Consider the following 19,595-nt stretch of genomic DNA (forward strand, 5'->3'; position numbering starts at 1 on the left):
AGTTTGGTACTACTGTAAGCTCCCATCTACTATTTCAGGGTGAAAGTTAACGAACTGCACCTTTGGAAATTATGACCCCTTATTTTTATACGAGTCTAGAATTCTACTTCTAGATTCATAGTGTAAGCTGCCAATAAATGGTTGTGATTTGGATTTGGAAGCAGAAAAAAACACCAATATAGATGCTCTTTCACATCTTTAAAACCTGAAGGTTTTTTCTAGCCCTGTTTATTTTTTGAAATCTGTCATTGAATGAATAGTTTGATTATGCTTCTTCATATTTCTCTTTTGAAATATTGCCTCCGAATTTACTGGCCTGAGTCTGATCTGTAGATCACTTGTGAACCATCATAAATTGAGGGTCTAATATTAGGGGTCCCAGTAGCACCTAACAACCCCTTAAAGAAATGGATTGCTGGAGAACACGAATCAGCAGAATTAGTTTCCTTTATCTAGCCAGGATACCTCCTTTCCTTCCAACATTTGCAAATGTTAGACCAAATCACTGTAGCAACACTGGGAAGCAGATATCTAACTATTGGCATTTTTGTATGCTTCAGTCAAGCTTTCTTTATTACTTCCTTTAAAACCTACTGCTGCCAACTACCTTGAATTCAGAAAAAGACCTTCTTTCTTAATGAAGAAATCTTCTGAGAGTTTTATCTTGGGCTTCTACCATTTATTCTTTGAAATATATGCTGAATCTGCTACACTCAAATTTGAAATACTAGTTGTATCAATATGGACCCATGGTTTCAAGCCTTTAGATATGCAAATTGTGTTTCTGTAACGAACAAAACCTTAGAGACCATGCTGTTGTGGTTCCACAGAGCCTTTATTGCGCCTCATCATTATGCTAAATTAATACAAATTTCCTGTGTGTCCAGAATTCAAAGTCAATCAAGTGGCTTAATCTCTGAGGGTGTGGGATAAAAATGCTATTATTACAGTTTGGAAGAAGGTGAGGGATTACCTTTAAATGCATCCAGGCTATATGCTACAACAGCAACTCTGAAACACAGACCATTATGAACCACATCTTAACTGAGTGTGAACTTACAGATTGCCTCCTGCCCTACTTTTGATTACACAGACTAACTCCCCGTAACTGTACGATGCATTTTTGGCAATTTCAGTAGTTGGCTCTGTAGAGAAGCAGCATTAGAAAGGTATTTGTGATTTGTTACTCTTCTTTAATGCACTGAATGTTTTGGCTACTTTTAAAAGTTAATCTCGGTGTTTACTTTTTATGTTTGTTTCATCTTTTTCCCCTTATGCTTTGCTTTTATTAGCTAGAATCCACAAGATGAACCAGTGCCAATTGTCCAGTGAGTTTTCTGAGGCATATTAGCACGAGATATGCAGCTCTTGAGATCCACAATCTGCAGTTTAAAAGCTTGTGCATTAGTAGCTCCAAATGTGTTTTGGAGACTATCTCTAAAATTGATGATGCTGTCATGTTATTTTGGATTTGTATTTTAAAGTTGCCAAAGCTATTTATTCAATCATATTGACTAAATCATCATCCTAATGCTTCTTTGAAGGCATAGCTGTCATCTTATTGTGGAGAAGTATCACGAGTGGCTCCACTGTTGATGCAATGTTTGTGAGAATTTTTTGATATCTTTTGTTTCTGAGAAATTTTGAAAATTTCTCATACCTCCAACATGATATGTGGTTTTACTTTGGAAGACAGAGAAGGACAAAATTTCACTTGAGATACTTTTTAATCCTATTTGCTTTAACTTCACTAAATAAATAAACTGCATCAACAGGCTGAGTCCCAAACATGGCATAGTGCTGATAAGACAAGCTTGTATAATGGCAAGCCTTTTGGTGCACAATGCCTGTGTAGGTGTCCCAGTGTTTCCACTTTAGGACACCTCAGACAAATACTCATGGAGAAGGGAAAATGGGGCATGTCCAGAAAACTGAAGAATGTTTGACTTTCCTTTGTGTTCATCTTTGCGTGGAATTTCAATTTCTGCCTTCCATAAGCTCAGCCTGATCTGATGCACTGCTAACAGAAAGGCAAGTGTAATACAATCTACCTGCAATAAACACTTAAAGTTGACCTTGAAATGATCTTTACAGTGAAGACTCTGACATGTACCTTATGAGAAGTTACCTCAACCTCAGGTTCAGGTGCTTCTTGGGGATTTGTTCTGCTTGAATTTATTTTAATTGATCTCTTTTCTGGTTGTTTGAATGTTAGCAACCTTACAAAAAAAAAAAAAAACCACACCATAAGAAAGAACATTTCCAGTCCCATCCAAATCTGTTTATCCTAATTTTCTCTCTCTCACAGTAACCAAGAGGAAAAGCCTAGGGTATAGTACAGAAGTAGGGCAAGCAGAGATACTTGCCCAGAACACTCTCCAGCCTAACATAGTTTGTGGCTCAGGGATATCTCAATCTGGAAGTGATCTCTTTGTATTTGATTGCTCTTGATAGGTTTTTCTCCTGTGAAATTCTTCATTCACTTGTATTGATCATACAGCATTGCTCAAACAGCGAGAGATACATCACTTACCTCACATAATAATGTGAGATAGATATTTCTTGTCACCTGGTGGCTATTGGATTAGGGAGGCCCTCTAGAAACAGAAAATATGCTGTGATATGTAGTAATTCCAGCATACTTGGAATGCCCTGGTTTTCATCAGTAACTGTCTCCTGAAAAGACCCCAAGCCGGTTGTATCGTGGGCTGCACAGAGGGCAGCGTGACTAGCAAGTCGAGGGGGGTGATTCTGCCCCTCTGCTCTGCTCTCATGAGACCCCCACCTGGTGTACTGTATCCAGCTTAGGGTTTCCCAGCACAGGAAGGACATGGACCTGTTGGAGAGAGTTCAGAGGAGGGCCACCAAGTTGATTACAGGGATGGAGCACCTCTCCTATGAGGAAAGGCTAAGAGAATTCAATTTGTTCAGCCAGGCAAAGAGAAGGCTTCATTGTGACCTAATTGCAGCTTTCCAGTACCTAAAAAGGGGGCTTAAAAGAAAGATGGAAAGAAACTTTTTACAAGGGCACATAGTGTCAGGACAAGGGTGAATGACTTCAAACTGAAAGAGAGTGGATTTAGATTAGATATTAGGAAGAAATTCTTTAAGAGTGGTGAAACACTGGAACACGTTCCTCAGAGAAGTTGTGGCTGCGCCATCCCTGGAAGTGTTCAAGGCCAGGTTGGATGGGGCTCTGAGGAACCTGGTCTAGTGGAAGGTGTGCCTCTCTGCATTAGGGGATTTGGAACTGTATGATCTTCAAGGTTCCTTCCAATCCAAACCATTCTATGATTCTATGAATTAACAAAAAAGCAGCTTCCACAACCACCTTGGGTCAAGTTTAAGGAGGGAACAAAAAATAATGATCTTTTAAGTTTCCTGCATTGTCCAGAAGTAGTTTCTGTTATTCAGATGGCTTGGATGAATTTTTTTTCCCTGATGTTAAGGTTGTAGCTACGTAAAACTCTTGGACTTTGAGTAGTTAGTTGACTAGTTGCCACACCTCTGGAGCCCACTGTAATATGTTATTATGTGCAGGGCATATGAGGGCTTGTGTATATTCAACATATAGGAAGACACATCTTCAGGACTGTACCTGTAGAAGTGTGCTGTTTGCTGACAGGTTTGAATCTTACCAGTGTTAGTCACTGACAGTTTCGTTCTTTGGTATGCTTTGTTTAATCTCTGCCTTTTCCCTCTGCAGTCAAATCACTGAAAGAACTGACAAATACTGAAGGATCCAAATTGTGTTGGAAGGGAAAAAAACAGCAAAAGCCAAGATTCTAACTATTTATGGATCTTGTTTCCCAGCAAAGTGTATCTAAAAGCCATTGTCTCAGGGTTCAGAGACAGCTAAATGATTGATTTCACATAAAATATTTGTTGTTCTAATGACAGTATCATCTGGGTCATTGGCAACAAACAGATGCAAAAACTGCCTTTACGTACCATCTTGAAAAACTTATTCTTTGCTTAGTAATCTAAAGCATATGGCTTTGCATATAACTGCAGTATCCAAAATGAAGCTGTACATAATGAATCACTGGGTGGAAGAAAATGCTTTGCTTCTGTTACAAGTTCTTTCAGTGTGTGTATTTGAATGGTTCTGTTTAGGGTTATAAACAAAAGACTGTGCTCACAGTTTTAGCAGATTCTGGGATGCACATGACATCAAAGAGGCTACACTAATTTCCCCAGCAGTCTATGGCTCTTGGCACTATGAGCACACTCCATCTGAATAAACAGAATTCTAGTTCACCACAGTTGTGTGGGGGATCCAAGGTGATCATGAAGCTTGGTTTTCTGTTACATTAAATCTTCCTATAGGACTTTTTACCCCTCCAGATTCTGTGTTTTTGGTGAATCTGGTAACTACATATGGAGCTACAGACTTAGACTGCAAAGCACTTGACACTGAAGATAATTAAACCTATGATACTATTCTTACCTACCAAATCCAGGTAAGAACTTTAAGTACACTGGAGTTGCAGGATTTGCTAAGGATTAATAATTCTTTCTAAGCATTAATATATGTATTTTAAAAGTAGTGAGCATCCTTTACATTAGCAACACTTACATGAAGCTTCAGTAAGACATTTTGTGAGAGTTAGCAATGGCTGAGGCCTTGTGACTCCTCAAAGCGTATCTGATTTATTGTTCTTTCCATGCTTGCTTGTCACTAGCAGCATGAAGAGTGCCAGCCCCTATAAATAGTCCTGGACACTCTTATGTAGAGGAAGGGACGAAGGGAATTTGGTGGCATACTAGATCTCATTATATTAACATAATGGATGGCCTTATTGAACATTGGCAGAGGTCTGAAGCTACTGGTAGGTAAGCACAAAATATTCTGGACAGAATTACAACTGCTAATAGTGTTAAATATGTTAATAGTGTTAAATATGTCAATATACCTTCAGGCTCCTGATATTACTAGATTAATTTAATCCCTTGATGCCAGAATTTAGGTTCTACTGTTTCACCGTTAATGGTTGCTTATTCCCTTTTCCTCTTTTCCTTAGTTTCTCAGGACTTTACTTAATAGTTTATTTTTTTGTCTTTTTTTCTGTCAATTTCTGTTTCCAGTAATTTTCTCTTTTCCCTCTTACTAACCTCAGAAGGGAAAAGAAGATAATGGAGACATACCTCATTACTCAAGTCACCAAGTAGTCTTGCTGTTTATTCTCTCCTACCCTGTGTTGTCTCTTGGTGTGCTTTTGCCTGTGCTGAGATTAAAATCTTACAGAGGCAGTGTGTTTATTTTCTATCAACCTCCAACATTTTTGCAGAACTACCATAATATAATTATGTAGCATAGACAGGATAACTTTATTATTTCCAAATGAAGCTACAGATTATTCTACAGTAGGTATTCCATGAAGCCTGTTAGACTTGTTATCCTGTCCTTGTTTCTGATGCATTTATAGTTGGTAGCATTTAACAGGCAGGGTACAAATATGCTGTGATGTGGGCCTGGTGTCTCCTAAAGTGTGCTCATGCTAAAGCCACACTGACTGCAGTCTGGTACAGGGATCTGCAAGATAGTTCTGTGCTAACTGGATTGGGTATGGCAGGCAGGCGCAGCAGGAGCTCAGTAGGGACTAAATGCCTGAGTATTCACTCTGCTTCTCAGGCACGTTTTTTGTTTTACTCCCATTTTGCATTTTAGTCCTGTTTTGCACTTTGGGTGTGATACAAATTTGTGCAAATGGTGGAGAATCATAGAAATGGAAAAGGAAGAAAAATACTTTTGGTGTGAACACTCATAGCCACACTGTATGCCCTTTGTAAATACCTCCTTTTTAAAATAAAGTCGAAGTAATTAAAATCACGAAGTCTAGTTAATTTACAGCAATTTTTACTGCATAAGTGATGTTCAGTCGCTCCCATTTAATACTGATATGAGTGGGACCAGAATCATTAGCCCTTTGAGTCCTCTGCTTAAACACACTTGTATGGCACACAAGAAAATGTAGCTGTTCCTTGAAATCAACATGCTGCATATAATTATCCACTGGTATCCAGTCCAGGAGGATGTATATTATTGTTGTCTAGGAGGTCATTTCTGCATTTGCCTAAGACTTCAAGAGGAAAAGTGAAGTTAACTTGCTGCCTTGAAAAATGATTCAAAACTGGAAACTTGAAAACATCAAAATACATATAAATTATCAAAGGAGAACAAAGACAAGTTTTTCCACAAAAATCTTCTCCCCAGGCTATAACAATGCTTTACATGGGCATGATCAATATATCCAGGCTTGAGAACCAAAGTCTTTTGGAATAAATTAGACTGGCAGGAAAAGAAACAAACAAAGAACAAATTAACATGATTTTAAACATTGCTTAAATTTTCATGAATGTAGACCTTGAGATGTTATGATGAGGTCCCATGAGTCTGTGCTAATATTTGCTTATAATTAAGGGTTGCACTTTCATGTTTCATCTGATATTATAGATTGGAAATCAGCTACATGCTTACTGTTTTTCTTGGTCATACTGATTTATCTACTTTATTTGCTCATCTGTTAATATTATATATGGTCCCCTAAATGGCCCCATTACCTTTCCTTTATCAGACTGCCCCTTCTCGTAGTCTAAATCTCCTTGTTTGAGTAATTAGAAAAGGACTACCCTTCCTGTCATACTACGTTTGTGTTCACCTACAAGAGAAAAAGGGACAAGACTAACCCCTTCCAAACCTGCTTTGTGTAAATGGCTTCAGAAGGAAAATGAGAGTACTCAGCTCTGCCCTTTATTATGTGTTGTGGTGGATGAAGTCCCTTCAGCGAGGGAATTGGCAACACAGCCTCTTTGGGGCACTGACACATTGGCAAAGAACCCTTCTGTGCATTCCTTGCAAAAAAGTAAGATGTCATCCAGATTTTAGAGCCCCAGGTGTGCTGCACCAACCTTAAACAATCTGACTCGCATCAGTGGATTTTACAAGTTCTAAATGCAGTTGTAGCTGTCTCATCACAATTTTCTCTGCAGAATTCTCCACATAGGAAAAATTAGCAGTGTTTGGCAAGGTTATCAGTGTCAAGGGGTTTTTGAAGCAGTGGTTTAATCATGAACAGCTTATGAGGACCCTAGTTTCATTTCAGTGAGCAAAATCTGATGATTCTTGGTTCCTCTGACAAAGTGTGCCCAATGCCTGGTCCCCAAGTTTTCAATACCAAGATAAGCAGGACAGTCAGGACATCTAAGATGAGATCTTCACTGCATATCAAGTGAAGTCATCTGCCCCATGGGAAGTCATTAGAAAAATACATTTTTGCAGCTACTGTTTTGAGTATTGGTCTGCGCCAAAATCCTAGATGCAAAAGTCCTTGTGTCAGTGCTAAAGAGCACTTTGAAGTCTGTTAAATCTTACTGTTTGGCAGTTTGTACATTTCTGAAAGAGTCCTTTGCAGCTTATGGAAAGGATGGATTTTTAAACAGAAAAATCTTCTAAATAAGATAAGGCATAAGAAATGTGCTAATCATCTCCAAGCCAAGAGATGTCATTAAAAGTGTCAGTATGATGGATGTGATGGCTAATTGAAGAAAAATATTTCCATTTCAGCCATAAGAAAGCAAAGAAGAAAAATAACATGGAAATTCAGAAACTATATCCCAGAATTCAAAAGGTCAATACAAAGTCTGCATTAAACTTGTGATAAAAATCACACTAGAAAAAGTTAATTCCTATTAAGCTAGAAGTAATTAGTGTCGCATCTTTGATAGTTTTTAACTTTAGCTTAAGTCAAAACATGTCTTTTCTAAAAGCTTCTAATCTCAACCTGAGACTCCATCATACTGCTAAATACTTTTTTGCCTAATTGATTGCTTTTAGTATTTTCTTCCATTTCTGACGATTAGATAGCTTACACTTTTGTTTATGAAGATGAAAAACCCTCCACCTTCTATGCAGGGGTTTAAACTTGCTTCAAATCACCTCTTAACCTTGTTTTGAAAAAAAATGAAATGGAACAGTCTTCTTATATTTCTCACTGTATAGCAGATTTTCCCGATTTCAGATTTTTCTTGCACTTTACTGCACCCACTTCAAAATAATTCTACACACAATGATGAAACTGTTTTCTCGTTTCTATTGAGTAGTCCTCTCTTCTTTGCACCCAGTCTATTTCATATTCAGCTGAATATCCGTAATTCCCAAATCTCTCCTGGAGACACTGCTTTCCAAGTATGCAATTCCCAGTTCATAAAAATGTATCTCAAATGTTTGACTTTGCATTTAGTTGAAAATACACATCTTTTTATTCTCTCTGAGCACTGCAAGGTCCTGATCTGTTGGCTTGGGCTCTTATGTATCAGAGATATAAAAAAGATAACCGTGGTAATAGAGGAGTAAACAGAAACACCATCAGTTTGTTTGCTTATAAATACTTTCTGCTCCAACAGATTAACGCATTAGCCATTAGCAATATCAGTTTTGTGGTAGCTTTAGGGAACCATCCACATGAACCTGCTCATCCATGTGTATCAGCCTCTCTGGCTTTGAGAGAGGAAAAGAAGAGGATGTCTAGAACCTCAGTACCCTACACTTAGATTAACTGACACAGTGCACTTGGCAGAAGGCATTTTGCCTACTCTGTGTTATTTCTGCATTGCCATAAGGGGTTTATCAGTTAAGAAATTGTAACCTAAGGAGTTTCTGCGCTTAGAGTTACAAGGAAAGGTTTTCTTTTAGACAAAAGGGGGGCAGATCTCTGTCTTAAAAAGTGGTGCTAAAGGATGACCTGAAGAAAGTACACGTGCTCACTCTCTCATCTGGTCACTAAATTTGTAGCAAACTAAGGAGCCTGGACATGCCAGAGGCACTTGGCACAATTTTCATGCAGTGTAGACAATACCTTGTTAATTATACTGGTGCTGCTGCTGTTGCTATTAAAATGACAAGTGACTTTTTTCTCGTTGGTGGCTTTAAGTTTGTCATCAAAGCAAAATATTTTAGAACAGCATTTAAAATGCCTATTCAATTGCTGAGTGTGGAGCACATGTTAATACCATTTTGTCCAGATATGGTAGTTTATGATAAATGTTACCAGATTTTGTACTGTTGTACTATATGCTACTAAGACAAATGGGCCCACTGAAAGGGTATTTCCTTTGGAGAACACAAGCTGCAGACCACCCATAGCATACACAGAAATAATTAAGTATCCAGATTAAAAGGTAGAGCAAAATGCCAGTGTCTCAGAATCCTAATGAATAAAAGACATTTTAAAAAAAACAACCTATACATATGGGTGTTTTGAAAAAAGAATGTGAAGGCTACAAGAGCACCTAGGGGAAAAGAAAAAAGAACACCCCATCATATTATTCTACTCTTAGAAAATTTCTAAATATTTATGTGCTGTGGTTTTGCTTCTGGAAAGCTGCAGAGAGGTGTGTGAAATTATGCAAAACTGTGAGGACCTGAGTTCGTACCAGTCTCTTGCTAGAATAGAAAAGTTATTCATGGAGAGGTATTCAAGAACTATATTGCTATAAGAAGGACCTCAAATGGCCTTGTGACTGAAAACATTGTTTGCAAAAATTGTGGACTGTGCTGCCCTGAGACAGAAAGCTCTAAGATCAATTTGAGTAACTTTCAGAGCAGAGAGAGACTAAAATGTAGTTATGGCAGGTCATTGGCAAAACTTGCAGAGACTTCAGAGGGAACAAAATTGCATCTTATCTAAATCATAGTGAAAAAACTTTCCAAAGACATTATTTGGGCACCCAATTTCCCCAGAAGTAGTTTCTGGTACAGCTTCTGCCTTGTCTGGTTTTTCACAATACGGGTAAATAGCAAAGTTTCAGGCTCAGCCATCACAATCTTTTTAGGAAAAACATAAAGGTTTACTGAACTTGAAAGTATAAAGTATTGAAGCATTGGATAATAAATTAGCAAGCAGCGTGAGTGTATTATTTTATAGTTATTTTGTATTACTGGATAAATATAACCTTTCTCTACAGAATTGTTTTGAATTTTAGACCCAGCTCTGCAATCAGTGTCCTGGTGATCATTTAACCCACTCATCCCTCCCAGGTGTTGTGATAGAATGGAACAAGTGCTCCTCTCCCACACAGACATTGCAGTCACACGCTGAGAGGAAACCAGTGTCTTTCAAATTTTAGAGGGAGAAAGACAGTGAAAGAGAGAAAAATCTCCCAGGACAGTCAGTCTTTTGGCTCAAAAGGCCAAAGTTCAGCCATCATTCCTCATTCAGATTGCAGATACCAACTGCAAACCTGGGTGCATAATAAACCTCCTTTGTAATGTTACCTGCTCCTTGAGGCCAGATCTTACAATGGGTTTGTGAGATTGGAGTCCCACATCTGCACAGGCCATATTAACTTCAGCTTTGAAGTGCTTAAAGGAACCAATGTGCTACTTGATCTTTGTGCTGGTCTTTTGTATTGGAACAAGTTCCCTGTGCAGTGTGGAATGCATATGTGATAAGATGTATATTTTTCCGTCAGTGCCACCAAAACCTGTTTTTATTCATCCTGTCACTAAAATAATTTTTAACAGGGAAATATCAGAAAAGTCAAAGGCATCGGAAGAATTATTTAAATGACCTTTTCTTACCTCCTACAGTATCTTTTAGTAACTTAGTTATCCTGAAAATAGTTTTCCTGGTAATCTGCTAGGGGCTGTGCCACAGAAAATGCCTGGTAAAATAGAGTACAGCACACCATAATGTCCTTTTTCCTTAATACCCCCCCCCCCAAAAAAAAAAAAAAAAAAAGAGAAAAGAAAGGCTGTTAGTTCTTTTCGGAAACCCTTCTGAAATGTTTCCTTCATCTTTAAACTCTGCTTTCCAGATGACTTTAAGCAACTGTTACTTTACAGCACATCACAAATTATATTAAGAAAGCGTAATTCCAAACCAATTCTGTTACTCTGATTAAATAGAGAGCCATGTCAAGAAGGAAGCCTTTTTGTATAATAAAAATGATGATAATGGACGAAGTCTCATCAGTCCAAAGGCTTTATTACTGTCTACTGTAGAAAAACGATTTTGTTGCTCCTGAATGATATATCCCTAGCTAGGCACAATATACCTCATTTCCTGCTTAGATAACAGAAGATACTAAGATAAAGTGTGAAAGGAATAAGGAACCATGGGATATAGATATATGAAAGAATAAAAAATGTTAAAAAGTAAAAATGAAGTTCTGCTTAAAAACTTGTGTTTGAACTAAGTTTCAAAAGAGAAAACAAAGATTCCTGAGTTTCTGTTTACTTTGGATAGAACTTGCTAATAAATCCAGGACCAAACAGGACAGAAGAAAAGACTGTTTATAGACTAAAATGCGCTAAGACGTTCACAGCACCTGGCACAGCTTAAAACTAAATTGTGTTATCTTACTGTAGGTTCAGAAAACTGTCTTGAACAGAAGCTGAGAACACCTCGTCGACGATGTCAGCAGCCCAAAATGCTGAATAGCCCTGAGGACAACATGTACTATAACCAGTTAAATGTGAGTTCAAAGTGGCAATAAAGCTGTTTTACTGGCTTTGTTTCCAGTTAATAATTCTGTTATTAATACCTGTTTCAGCCCCTCCAGCCCCACCCCCACGTTCTTCTGCTCTCGTCTTGAACATGTGCTTATGCTCTTTATCTGTTGCTTTCATGTCAGGATGTCTGCCTTCACGGTGAATAATTGATGTGGTTTATCAAAGACGAGCAAGATGCATGCTTCATCAGGCTCACTTGAGCCCTTTGATCAAAAAAATTATGCTGTGACTTCTGATATTATCAGCATCTGCTTGCATTCAACACAAAATCACTTTGAATTAAAAATTAACGACTTGCTGCTTTGCTTTGACTGTGTGTTCTTGGCCCTCTCCACAGGGAACTCTAGAATATCAAGGGAGCAAGAGGAAGCCAAGAAAACTTGGGTAAATATCTATCTTCTTAGTTCTAAGCAACTGTAAACAGAAGAAGTCCTTTGTGATATTACAGAATATGCAAAACTTTCTAGAGAGGTTTCTAAAAATAAACAATTAACATATTTCTGTGCATTGACATTGGACATTTTCTGCAGAAGCAAATGTAAAACTTGCATGTAACTGCTGTCTGCAGAGACTAGAACTGATTCTTACAAAACATGCTCCCCAGCTCTCTCTAAGTACTATTACTACCAAAAAAGTAGCTTCTTCATATTTTTAGTGCATTTAGCACTAGTGAAGGATGCCAGATGAAGGGTGTTGAACTGAGGTTCTGTGACCTAGAACTTGGCCAGGAGCCCTGCCAGCTTTGCAGCAGCACAGTCAGATGGACCTCTGCCCTCCTGGGGGAGCACATTTGAAAAACTGATGGAGAGGCCACTCAGCCCAGAGGGAGTTGCTCCTCCTTTGTTGAACTGAGTCAGTACTCATTGTTACATCAGCAGTTATCACCCGGTATAGGTAGAAAAAGCCAGGCTGGCTCCTATAGAATTGCCAGAATATTTCCTTGCCTGATTACATAGACCACAGAGGATGGATGCTTGGCCTTCTTGCACTGCATTTTACTACAAACATATACAAGAACTTTCTGTATTATGTCCTCTGGTTTTTATTAATCTTCTGATTATAACGTTATGAATAGGAGGTCTTTGAGTCAAGGTTAAAACCCAAAATTTTGCATAACTGCACAAGATTTGGTTTATTTTATCTCCCTCCCCTTAGTTTAAAAAAGTTTGTATTATGGGAATAAAAATACTAACGTGGGACTGCAGTGCTCATCATACATCACAGGAAAATGAAAGCCCCTTGCTGTCAGCAGGGCTTTCCCCAAAAATTGATAGTGTAGTCTTTGGCTCATATTCACAGCAAACCATCATCTGAAATATGATACAAAAATCATACTCATGGAACATACACAGACAAAAAAGGCACATTGCTCAAAGTAAATGCCCATTGCATATAAATATTTGTTCTCTCATTCTGTACACACAAACTGAATGACTGTATTGCATTTCACTGATCCTCAGGACCATTCAGAGTATAATAATAAAAAAGTAATAGTAGTTAAAGTATGTATAAAAGCTGTATCTTTCTCATCAAATGACCCCATCTTTTTTTTTTCCTTTCTTATACTAGCACTCTTCATTTTTACAAACGCAGAGAAGTTTCTATTTCTGAAGATACTGACAGAACTAAATTTTAACTTTATAAATATTGTTTGTTTCCTTTCAAGCCAAATCAAAGTGCTGGATGGAGAGGATGAGTATTACGAATCATTGTCAGCTGTTGAATCTACTCCTGAAGATGACAGTTTTCTTAGTTCCCCATCTCCTCCATCTTCGAGACGTGTGTCTTTTGCTCAAAGCTGAACCTCACTTACTCTGTTGACTAATGCTGGTAAGGGTATTCTGCTGATAATCTCTTCCAATTAAGTTTGTGCATGTGTGTTTATATAATATATTAAAAATAACATTTCTGCCAGTAACTTTAGTTCACTAGTTTAAACCTGGGTTTACAGCTGTAAAGTGTTTCATTTAGCTGTATTTCTATAAACAGTTCCAGTAAAGGGGAACACCACTACCTGTATGTGTTGATGTTGATAATGGACACATTTCTTTAGCCACAAGGTTAGTTTATACAACTCTGACCCCTTCTTTCCTGCTTCCCCCTCCCCTGGCTGCTGTTCCCTCCCTGTGTCATCCCTTCTGTTGTGCTGGCACAACTGCTGGTAAAGCTGTGTGAAAAGTAAGATCAAGGAACTGAACTGGATTAAAAGAACTCTGTACTAAAAATTTTAATCTGGAGTCATAGTGAAAATGTTTTGTATTTCATTAGACTGGTATTAAACGTTATACTTTACAACTTTCTGTGCTGTATATGGCTTCTAACACTGCAAAAACATACAGAGTAAAATCATCCAAAATATAAGTGTGTCTCAGTTTACCTTGCAAATAGTTTTCTTATAAAGTTTATATATGTTTAACTTGGAGAATTATTTCAAATATAAGAAGTAAAACAGTTTTAAAACTAATGTTTCACACACTGCTTCATATAGTCCTTGTGACAGAAATCATCAGTATGAATTATTCTTGTTATCCATGCAAATACTTATTTCTTAACATGTATCTCTGGGCTCTGGTGATAACTGACTTTCACAGACCTCTTATATGTCGCAGAGGGAAACAAAGTCACCTGCAAATTTTCCTACTTGCTTTTCATTTTCTTTGTAAATCCTTAATGAAACAATTGTAACTTTGTATAGAACTCTGAGATTCTTTTCCAGTTGCATTTCCGTGACAGAAGCCAACTATTTCCATTTCCATGGCAGAAGCTGACTATTTCTGTTTCAGAGATACAGTTTTGACCTGTGACAATTCTTTGCTTCTTTTCCAGAAAAGCTCTTGTCAAAACTTTTTGAAATAAAACATTCACATTTACTGCTTTAAACATTTGCTCAAAATTATTCATTTTTTTTAAAAACCATACTGATTAAATCTGACCATATATTATACAGACTTAATTATGATCCTTGTTTTTATCTCCCCTCCAATGGGTTTAGCCTGATCTATGCTAACAGACCTTCTTCCTATTGGAGGTGCAGTTCAGACCTGTTCCTTAAGCAACATAATTTCTTACCATCAGGGTTCACTGGCATCGTCTTTTTGACCACAGCACAAGGAAAGATGGCATGAGAAATGAGACCCAAAGTAGAATCAGGTCATGCCTAAGCCAGAATAGGGTTCAAAGGAAGGAAAGATAATTAAATAGATAGTTCCATAAAAGCTTTGTTTTTCTGAAGAAACACAGAAATTAAGTCAGGCAGGGGCAAATGAGGATGAGCAAAGGATTCCAGGAAGAAAAATTCTTCACTCATTCTTCACCCAAAATGTGACAGAAAGCTAAAGCTGAAAGTTAAAATCCTGCCAGAGATTGAAGTCTTTTAGTTCACTCCTCATTCTTCTCTGATGTACATCTGGGTAGATGTACTTTAAAGGCACTTAAGAGCCTTTGAAATTTAGGGACTCCTTAAACAACAGAGAATTGGTGAATAACTGCAGATGAATTAATGGGATTAAAAAATGCAGCACAAATAGAAATGGCAACTAATATGAATGCATGTTTAATATGTGTACAGATCAATTTCTTTACATTTTGTCAAAATTTAACAAGAATGATTATTTATTATGATACCTCACCAAAAATTATGGAACTTTTCTATTCCTATGAAATATATAAGTTCTTCATTAATTTGTAACATATCTGGATGGAAAATCACATTATTTTGAAATAGTGAAATGACTTACTCTACTCTTACCTTGGCATAGATCACACAGAGTTCTAGCAATGTTGATGATTTCTGGTTACCTCTGTCCTTTTTGAAAAACTATATAGGAAAACGAAGTTTTATTGTTACTGTAATTCACATCACTATTATGCATAGTTTATCAATTGTTTTAGTTAAATGGTAGTGAGGTGTCCAGTTAGGTACTATGTTGTATGTCTAAATACCAACCTTACACTAAGTAATACGTTACTCTGAGTAGTTGTATTAATTTCATAAAGAAGTAAGGGAGAGTGAAAATAATATATAATTCAGGAAAGTACTTAAGCCAAAGCCTTAAGTCACACTGAAATCAATGACATTTTGACACGTGATTTAAGTGCTTTCCTGAATGAGGGCCCGAGTTAACAAGAACAGCTTCACAACATTAAATAGTAAAGCACAGGCAAAATGCAAACACTCTCTAAGTACGTCCTTTAGGTTTCCTCATTTTTCTTCTTCCAGATGTTAAGCTTCTAACAATTTCAGCCATCAGAAATGGACTTCAAAGAAATTTTAAGCAGTCTTTACTTGCATGGAAAGGGTAAAATACAATATTTTCCTTATTATATGCAATTCCACTATCTACATCTGCTATATTTTTTTCAAATAATGTCACTAATACTTTTATACTGAAGTTACTGTCTAAAACCTGCTGTTGAGCAGTGTGTTTTCGTTCTTGTTGCTTCTTGGCTAAACACTATGCACACAGTCAGTCTGTGCATTTTATTCTTTCCTAGCTTATCCCCCTTTCCTCATTTGCTTTTGATAAGTCACTTTACCCTCGCCAGATAAGCTCTGTGAGGTTGTCTTCTCTCATTCTGATTTTAGAGCACTTATATGCCTTTGGATTGTTAAAAGCCTTGCTGTAGAGCCGTGGAGTCACAGCAAGACTGGCCAGAGAGTTGAACTTCTGTTAACCACATTCATAGATGTGTGTGTTTGGGTTGATTTGTGTGTGAAAAGGAGTACGGGAGGCATGTCAGTGTGACATCCTGGTCAGTGGAAGCATATCAATGTAAATTGCTTAGATGTTCTCATTTGGTTTTGATACCACTGAAGCATTGTTCTGATTTATTTCCTTTCATGTATATTATCCTGAAATATTAATGTATTTTGCTTAATAGTTCATAACATATCCTGTTGTTAATATTTTATAAAAGTAAAGAGTTTAAATCCTGTTAGGAAGAATAAAATTTCTTAGGCAGTGTGTAATAATTTAAACAGTTTTCAGCAGATGGGAGAGAAAAGGGTGAAGCTCAACAAGGGATTTTAGTAGATTTCTTCTGTAGAGCTTAATGGCACTAGAAACTGGTTCTTGCCGAGGACAATTTCTGCCTTTCAGTTATGGCAGCTTAAAAACTTCTCTCTGTGCCAAAAAAAAATCGGGCAGGGAGCTTTTGGAGATTAGCCCCTTTCATTTGGTAATTTTAAACGTGCTTCTGACTTAAACATTTACATCACTTTAGTAACATAAAGGAACCTTAGAATAGGAGTAAATTGCAGCCATCTTAAATTTGCCCCCACTGTGACCTCCCTCACCCATACACTGTAAGATTTGTGGAAAGGGCTTTTGTGCACTGAAGGTCTTTTAAGTGGCCCCTATCAGGCTACCCAAGGACTTCTTGTTCCTTAGAAGCTGATAAAATATGGCTGTAAATAATGTAAAGCTAAAAAGTGTGTGGTACTAGTATCTATTTTACAAATAAAAATTGATGTGAAATAGAGTTTAAGTCTCAGTTCAAAAATTTCACCTTTTAAAAAAAGAAGTAATGTTACAATTGAATGTTTATCGCCTCCTGTTCTAAGAATTGTTATTGTATAGGGATATTGCTTTTTTAATTGTAAAATAGTTAACAATGAGATAAATAACTGAAGTCTACCATACTCTTATTTCTCATTCCATTTTTGATTGTCTCAAAACAGAAGGAGAATTTTGAGAGACAAGCTAAGCTCTGGCATTTTTAAATATCTTCAGGTTAACCATATATATATAGTACATACAATTGAAAATGAAGCCATATGGCACAAAAGTATCATCCTATGAGAAAAGGGTAAGTAGTTTTAGTACCAGTATGTGCACAAAACATTGCATGCACTAAACTTATCCATCCTGCTTTTAACTCTGACAACAAAATATGAGAAGTAATGTCAGTTCTGTTGTTAACACTGGAAATATGTTTCACTAACGTGCCTTGTCTTTAACACTACTCACCCTAGGAGGAGTCGTAGCAGAATGCTTATTTAACAGAAAATGTTTCTGCTTGACAACAATGCAGTACTCCCAGACTGACAGAAGTAGCACAGGATGCTGTGAAAACCAAAGGCTAGGAGCAGTCCTCTGAGTCAGAGCTAAAGATTACAGAACTCAGTGAGAGGCTTTGTGTCTCCTTCATGCTGGGCAGTGGAACTGATAAGGGAGGATGTTGACAATTCATAATAATAGAGCCCTGTGTCTTTAAATACACAGGCTGATGCCTAACTCATCTTAATGGATTTGTCAAGAATTATTGGATATTATTTTATTACATGTATAAATCCAGTGTCAGAACAGTAAAGATATACATTGTGTTATCAGGGAACTGTTTATTTTGGTACTCATGCTGTGATGCTAAAGGACATAGGAGCAGATAAGTGAAAAACACATCTAGGAGTAATGTTTCCAGAAACCAGATAACATATTATTGATCAGGCCACTAATAGATAAATTCCTTACTTTTGTTTGGCAGGCTTATTTTTTTTATTAAATTGCAGAAAGGTATTATTTTTTCAATAATGTAACTAGTATTTTACAAGATAGTTGGCAAATGGGAATGGCAAGTAGGTAGATCAACATGTGTGCTTTTTCTGCAAAAGACCCAGGTCCCCATTTTTGACCCATTACCAGTGAAAAGTCTCATCTTGATCTCTAAGTGAAAGTAATATCACCACAACAAAGACTGGATGTCACCCATTGGGCTGGAGTTTGGAGCTGGGAGGCAGGCAGGCAGGCAGGTCGGCCTGTCACAGCTGTCTCCAAAGTTGTTGTGCTACTGATCATGGCAGGTCTCTGCTGAAGACCTGTCTGAAAGTGGAATAGCAGAACTGGAGCCCCATGCTGTCTGATGCACTGGTGGAGATGGTTGAGGCAGGGTCTTGAGGTTCTGGTGGAAGTGATCTTCAGAAAGCTGAGTGCTGGAGTATAGCACTGTTGCATAGCTGGGAAATGATGATATGGAGAGGCTACACTGGGGCAAAGGGAAAGGAACGGAGAGGAGGTACTTCCACAAAATTGTGTGACATGGTTTATTCAGTGGGTTTTGTTCTTGCTGCTGCTCCCTGTTATAAGCAACAAATTAACACAGTTATGCAACTGGAGAGATTATGTAAAGGCTTCTATGACAAAATGGCTCTTACTGAAATGGCAAAACCAGAAAGTTTTAGTTTTGTCATTTATATTACCCCAGGAATGAGCACTCCTCAGTGCTATTGCAAAAAAAAAAATTCCGTTTATTTCATAAAATTGTCAATAATCTAAGATCCCCAGTTCCCCTACACATTTCTAAGACTACTCAATGCTGGAGATGAAACAAAAGCAGCAGCTTGGTCTATCAATCCGTACAGCTGAGACCTGGGACAAGAAGTATATTAACTACACTGTTCCTAGTTTGCCTTTATGCCTTATGCAGGATGAAAGTAAGTTGTAAAAGAAGAAAAAGTATGAATGTAACACTGTTCTTTATGTTTTTGTTCTGTAGGATTAGTTTGATGGAAGCTTACATCCACATTCAAAGATAAGTGCTATACTTAATGCAGGCACATACAATTTACTTCATTAAATTAACCTGATAGAAATGAAGTTTTGAAAGAAAAACAAAGCGTGAGGCTTCATAAAACTGTATCTTTTGCTAACTTGTATTACAATCTGCAGCATTTTCAGCTCAGTGCAGATTTACAGCTGAATTCCAATTGGAAATTGGTATCGATTGATTATGTTGCTCATTTAACATTCCAGCATGCTGCAACAATAATGCAACAGACTGTGATAAAATGGGATGTGATCTAACAGGACATGACTGATGGGATGAGAGCAAAACGCTGGGTTTGCTAGTAGTGCTGTGCAGTAGCTCAGATTGGCATCTTGTGTGCTTTGATTGTTCATTTCATTTTACTGTCATCCTACTGAGTTGAACATTTTAAAAGACACAGCGTTTTTCCATCTGTAAGTCATGGAAAGACAGATGGATATGGAGAATCTCCACCTACAGCTCCTTGACTGAATGCCACTGCCCGCTTAGTGGTAGAGAAATCCCTTCTGGAAAATTAGATTGTCCTTAAATATATTAC

General features: G+C 37.4%; 1 protein-coding gene across 1 annotated transcript in view; it reads left to right on the forward strand.

Annotated features, from left to right (window-relative positions):
* The window catches only part of MYO3B (myosin IIIB), a 198,163-nt gene extending 181,122 nt beyond the window's left edge, over positions 1-17,041 (forward strand). Inside the window, exons 36-39 of the mRNA XM_051787359.1 lie at positions 11,372-11,478; positions 11,853-11,899; positions 13,182-13,345; positions 15,735-17,041. Of these exons, the coding sequence (XP_051643319.1) occupies positions 11,372-11,478; positions 11,853-11,899; positions 13,182-13,317 (290 nt within the window). The 3' untranslated portion in view covers positions 13,318-13,345; positions 15,735-17,041. The remainder of the gene's footprint in view (positions 1-11,371; positions 11,479-11,852; positions 11,900-13,181; positions 13,346-15,734) is intronic.
* Positions 17,042-19,595: the final 2,554 nt, after the last annotated feature.

The sequence above is a fragment of the Manacus candei genome, unplaced genomic scaffold (assembly GCF_025592945.1).
Source record: "Manacus candei isolate 608988 ecotype Guabito, Panama unplaced genomic scaffold, ASM2559294v1 h1tg000023l, whole genome shotgun sequence".
Taxonomy (NCBI): Eukaryota; Metazoa; Chordata; class Aves; order Passeriformes; family Pipridae; genus Manacus; species Manacus candei.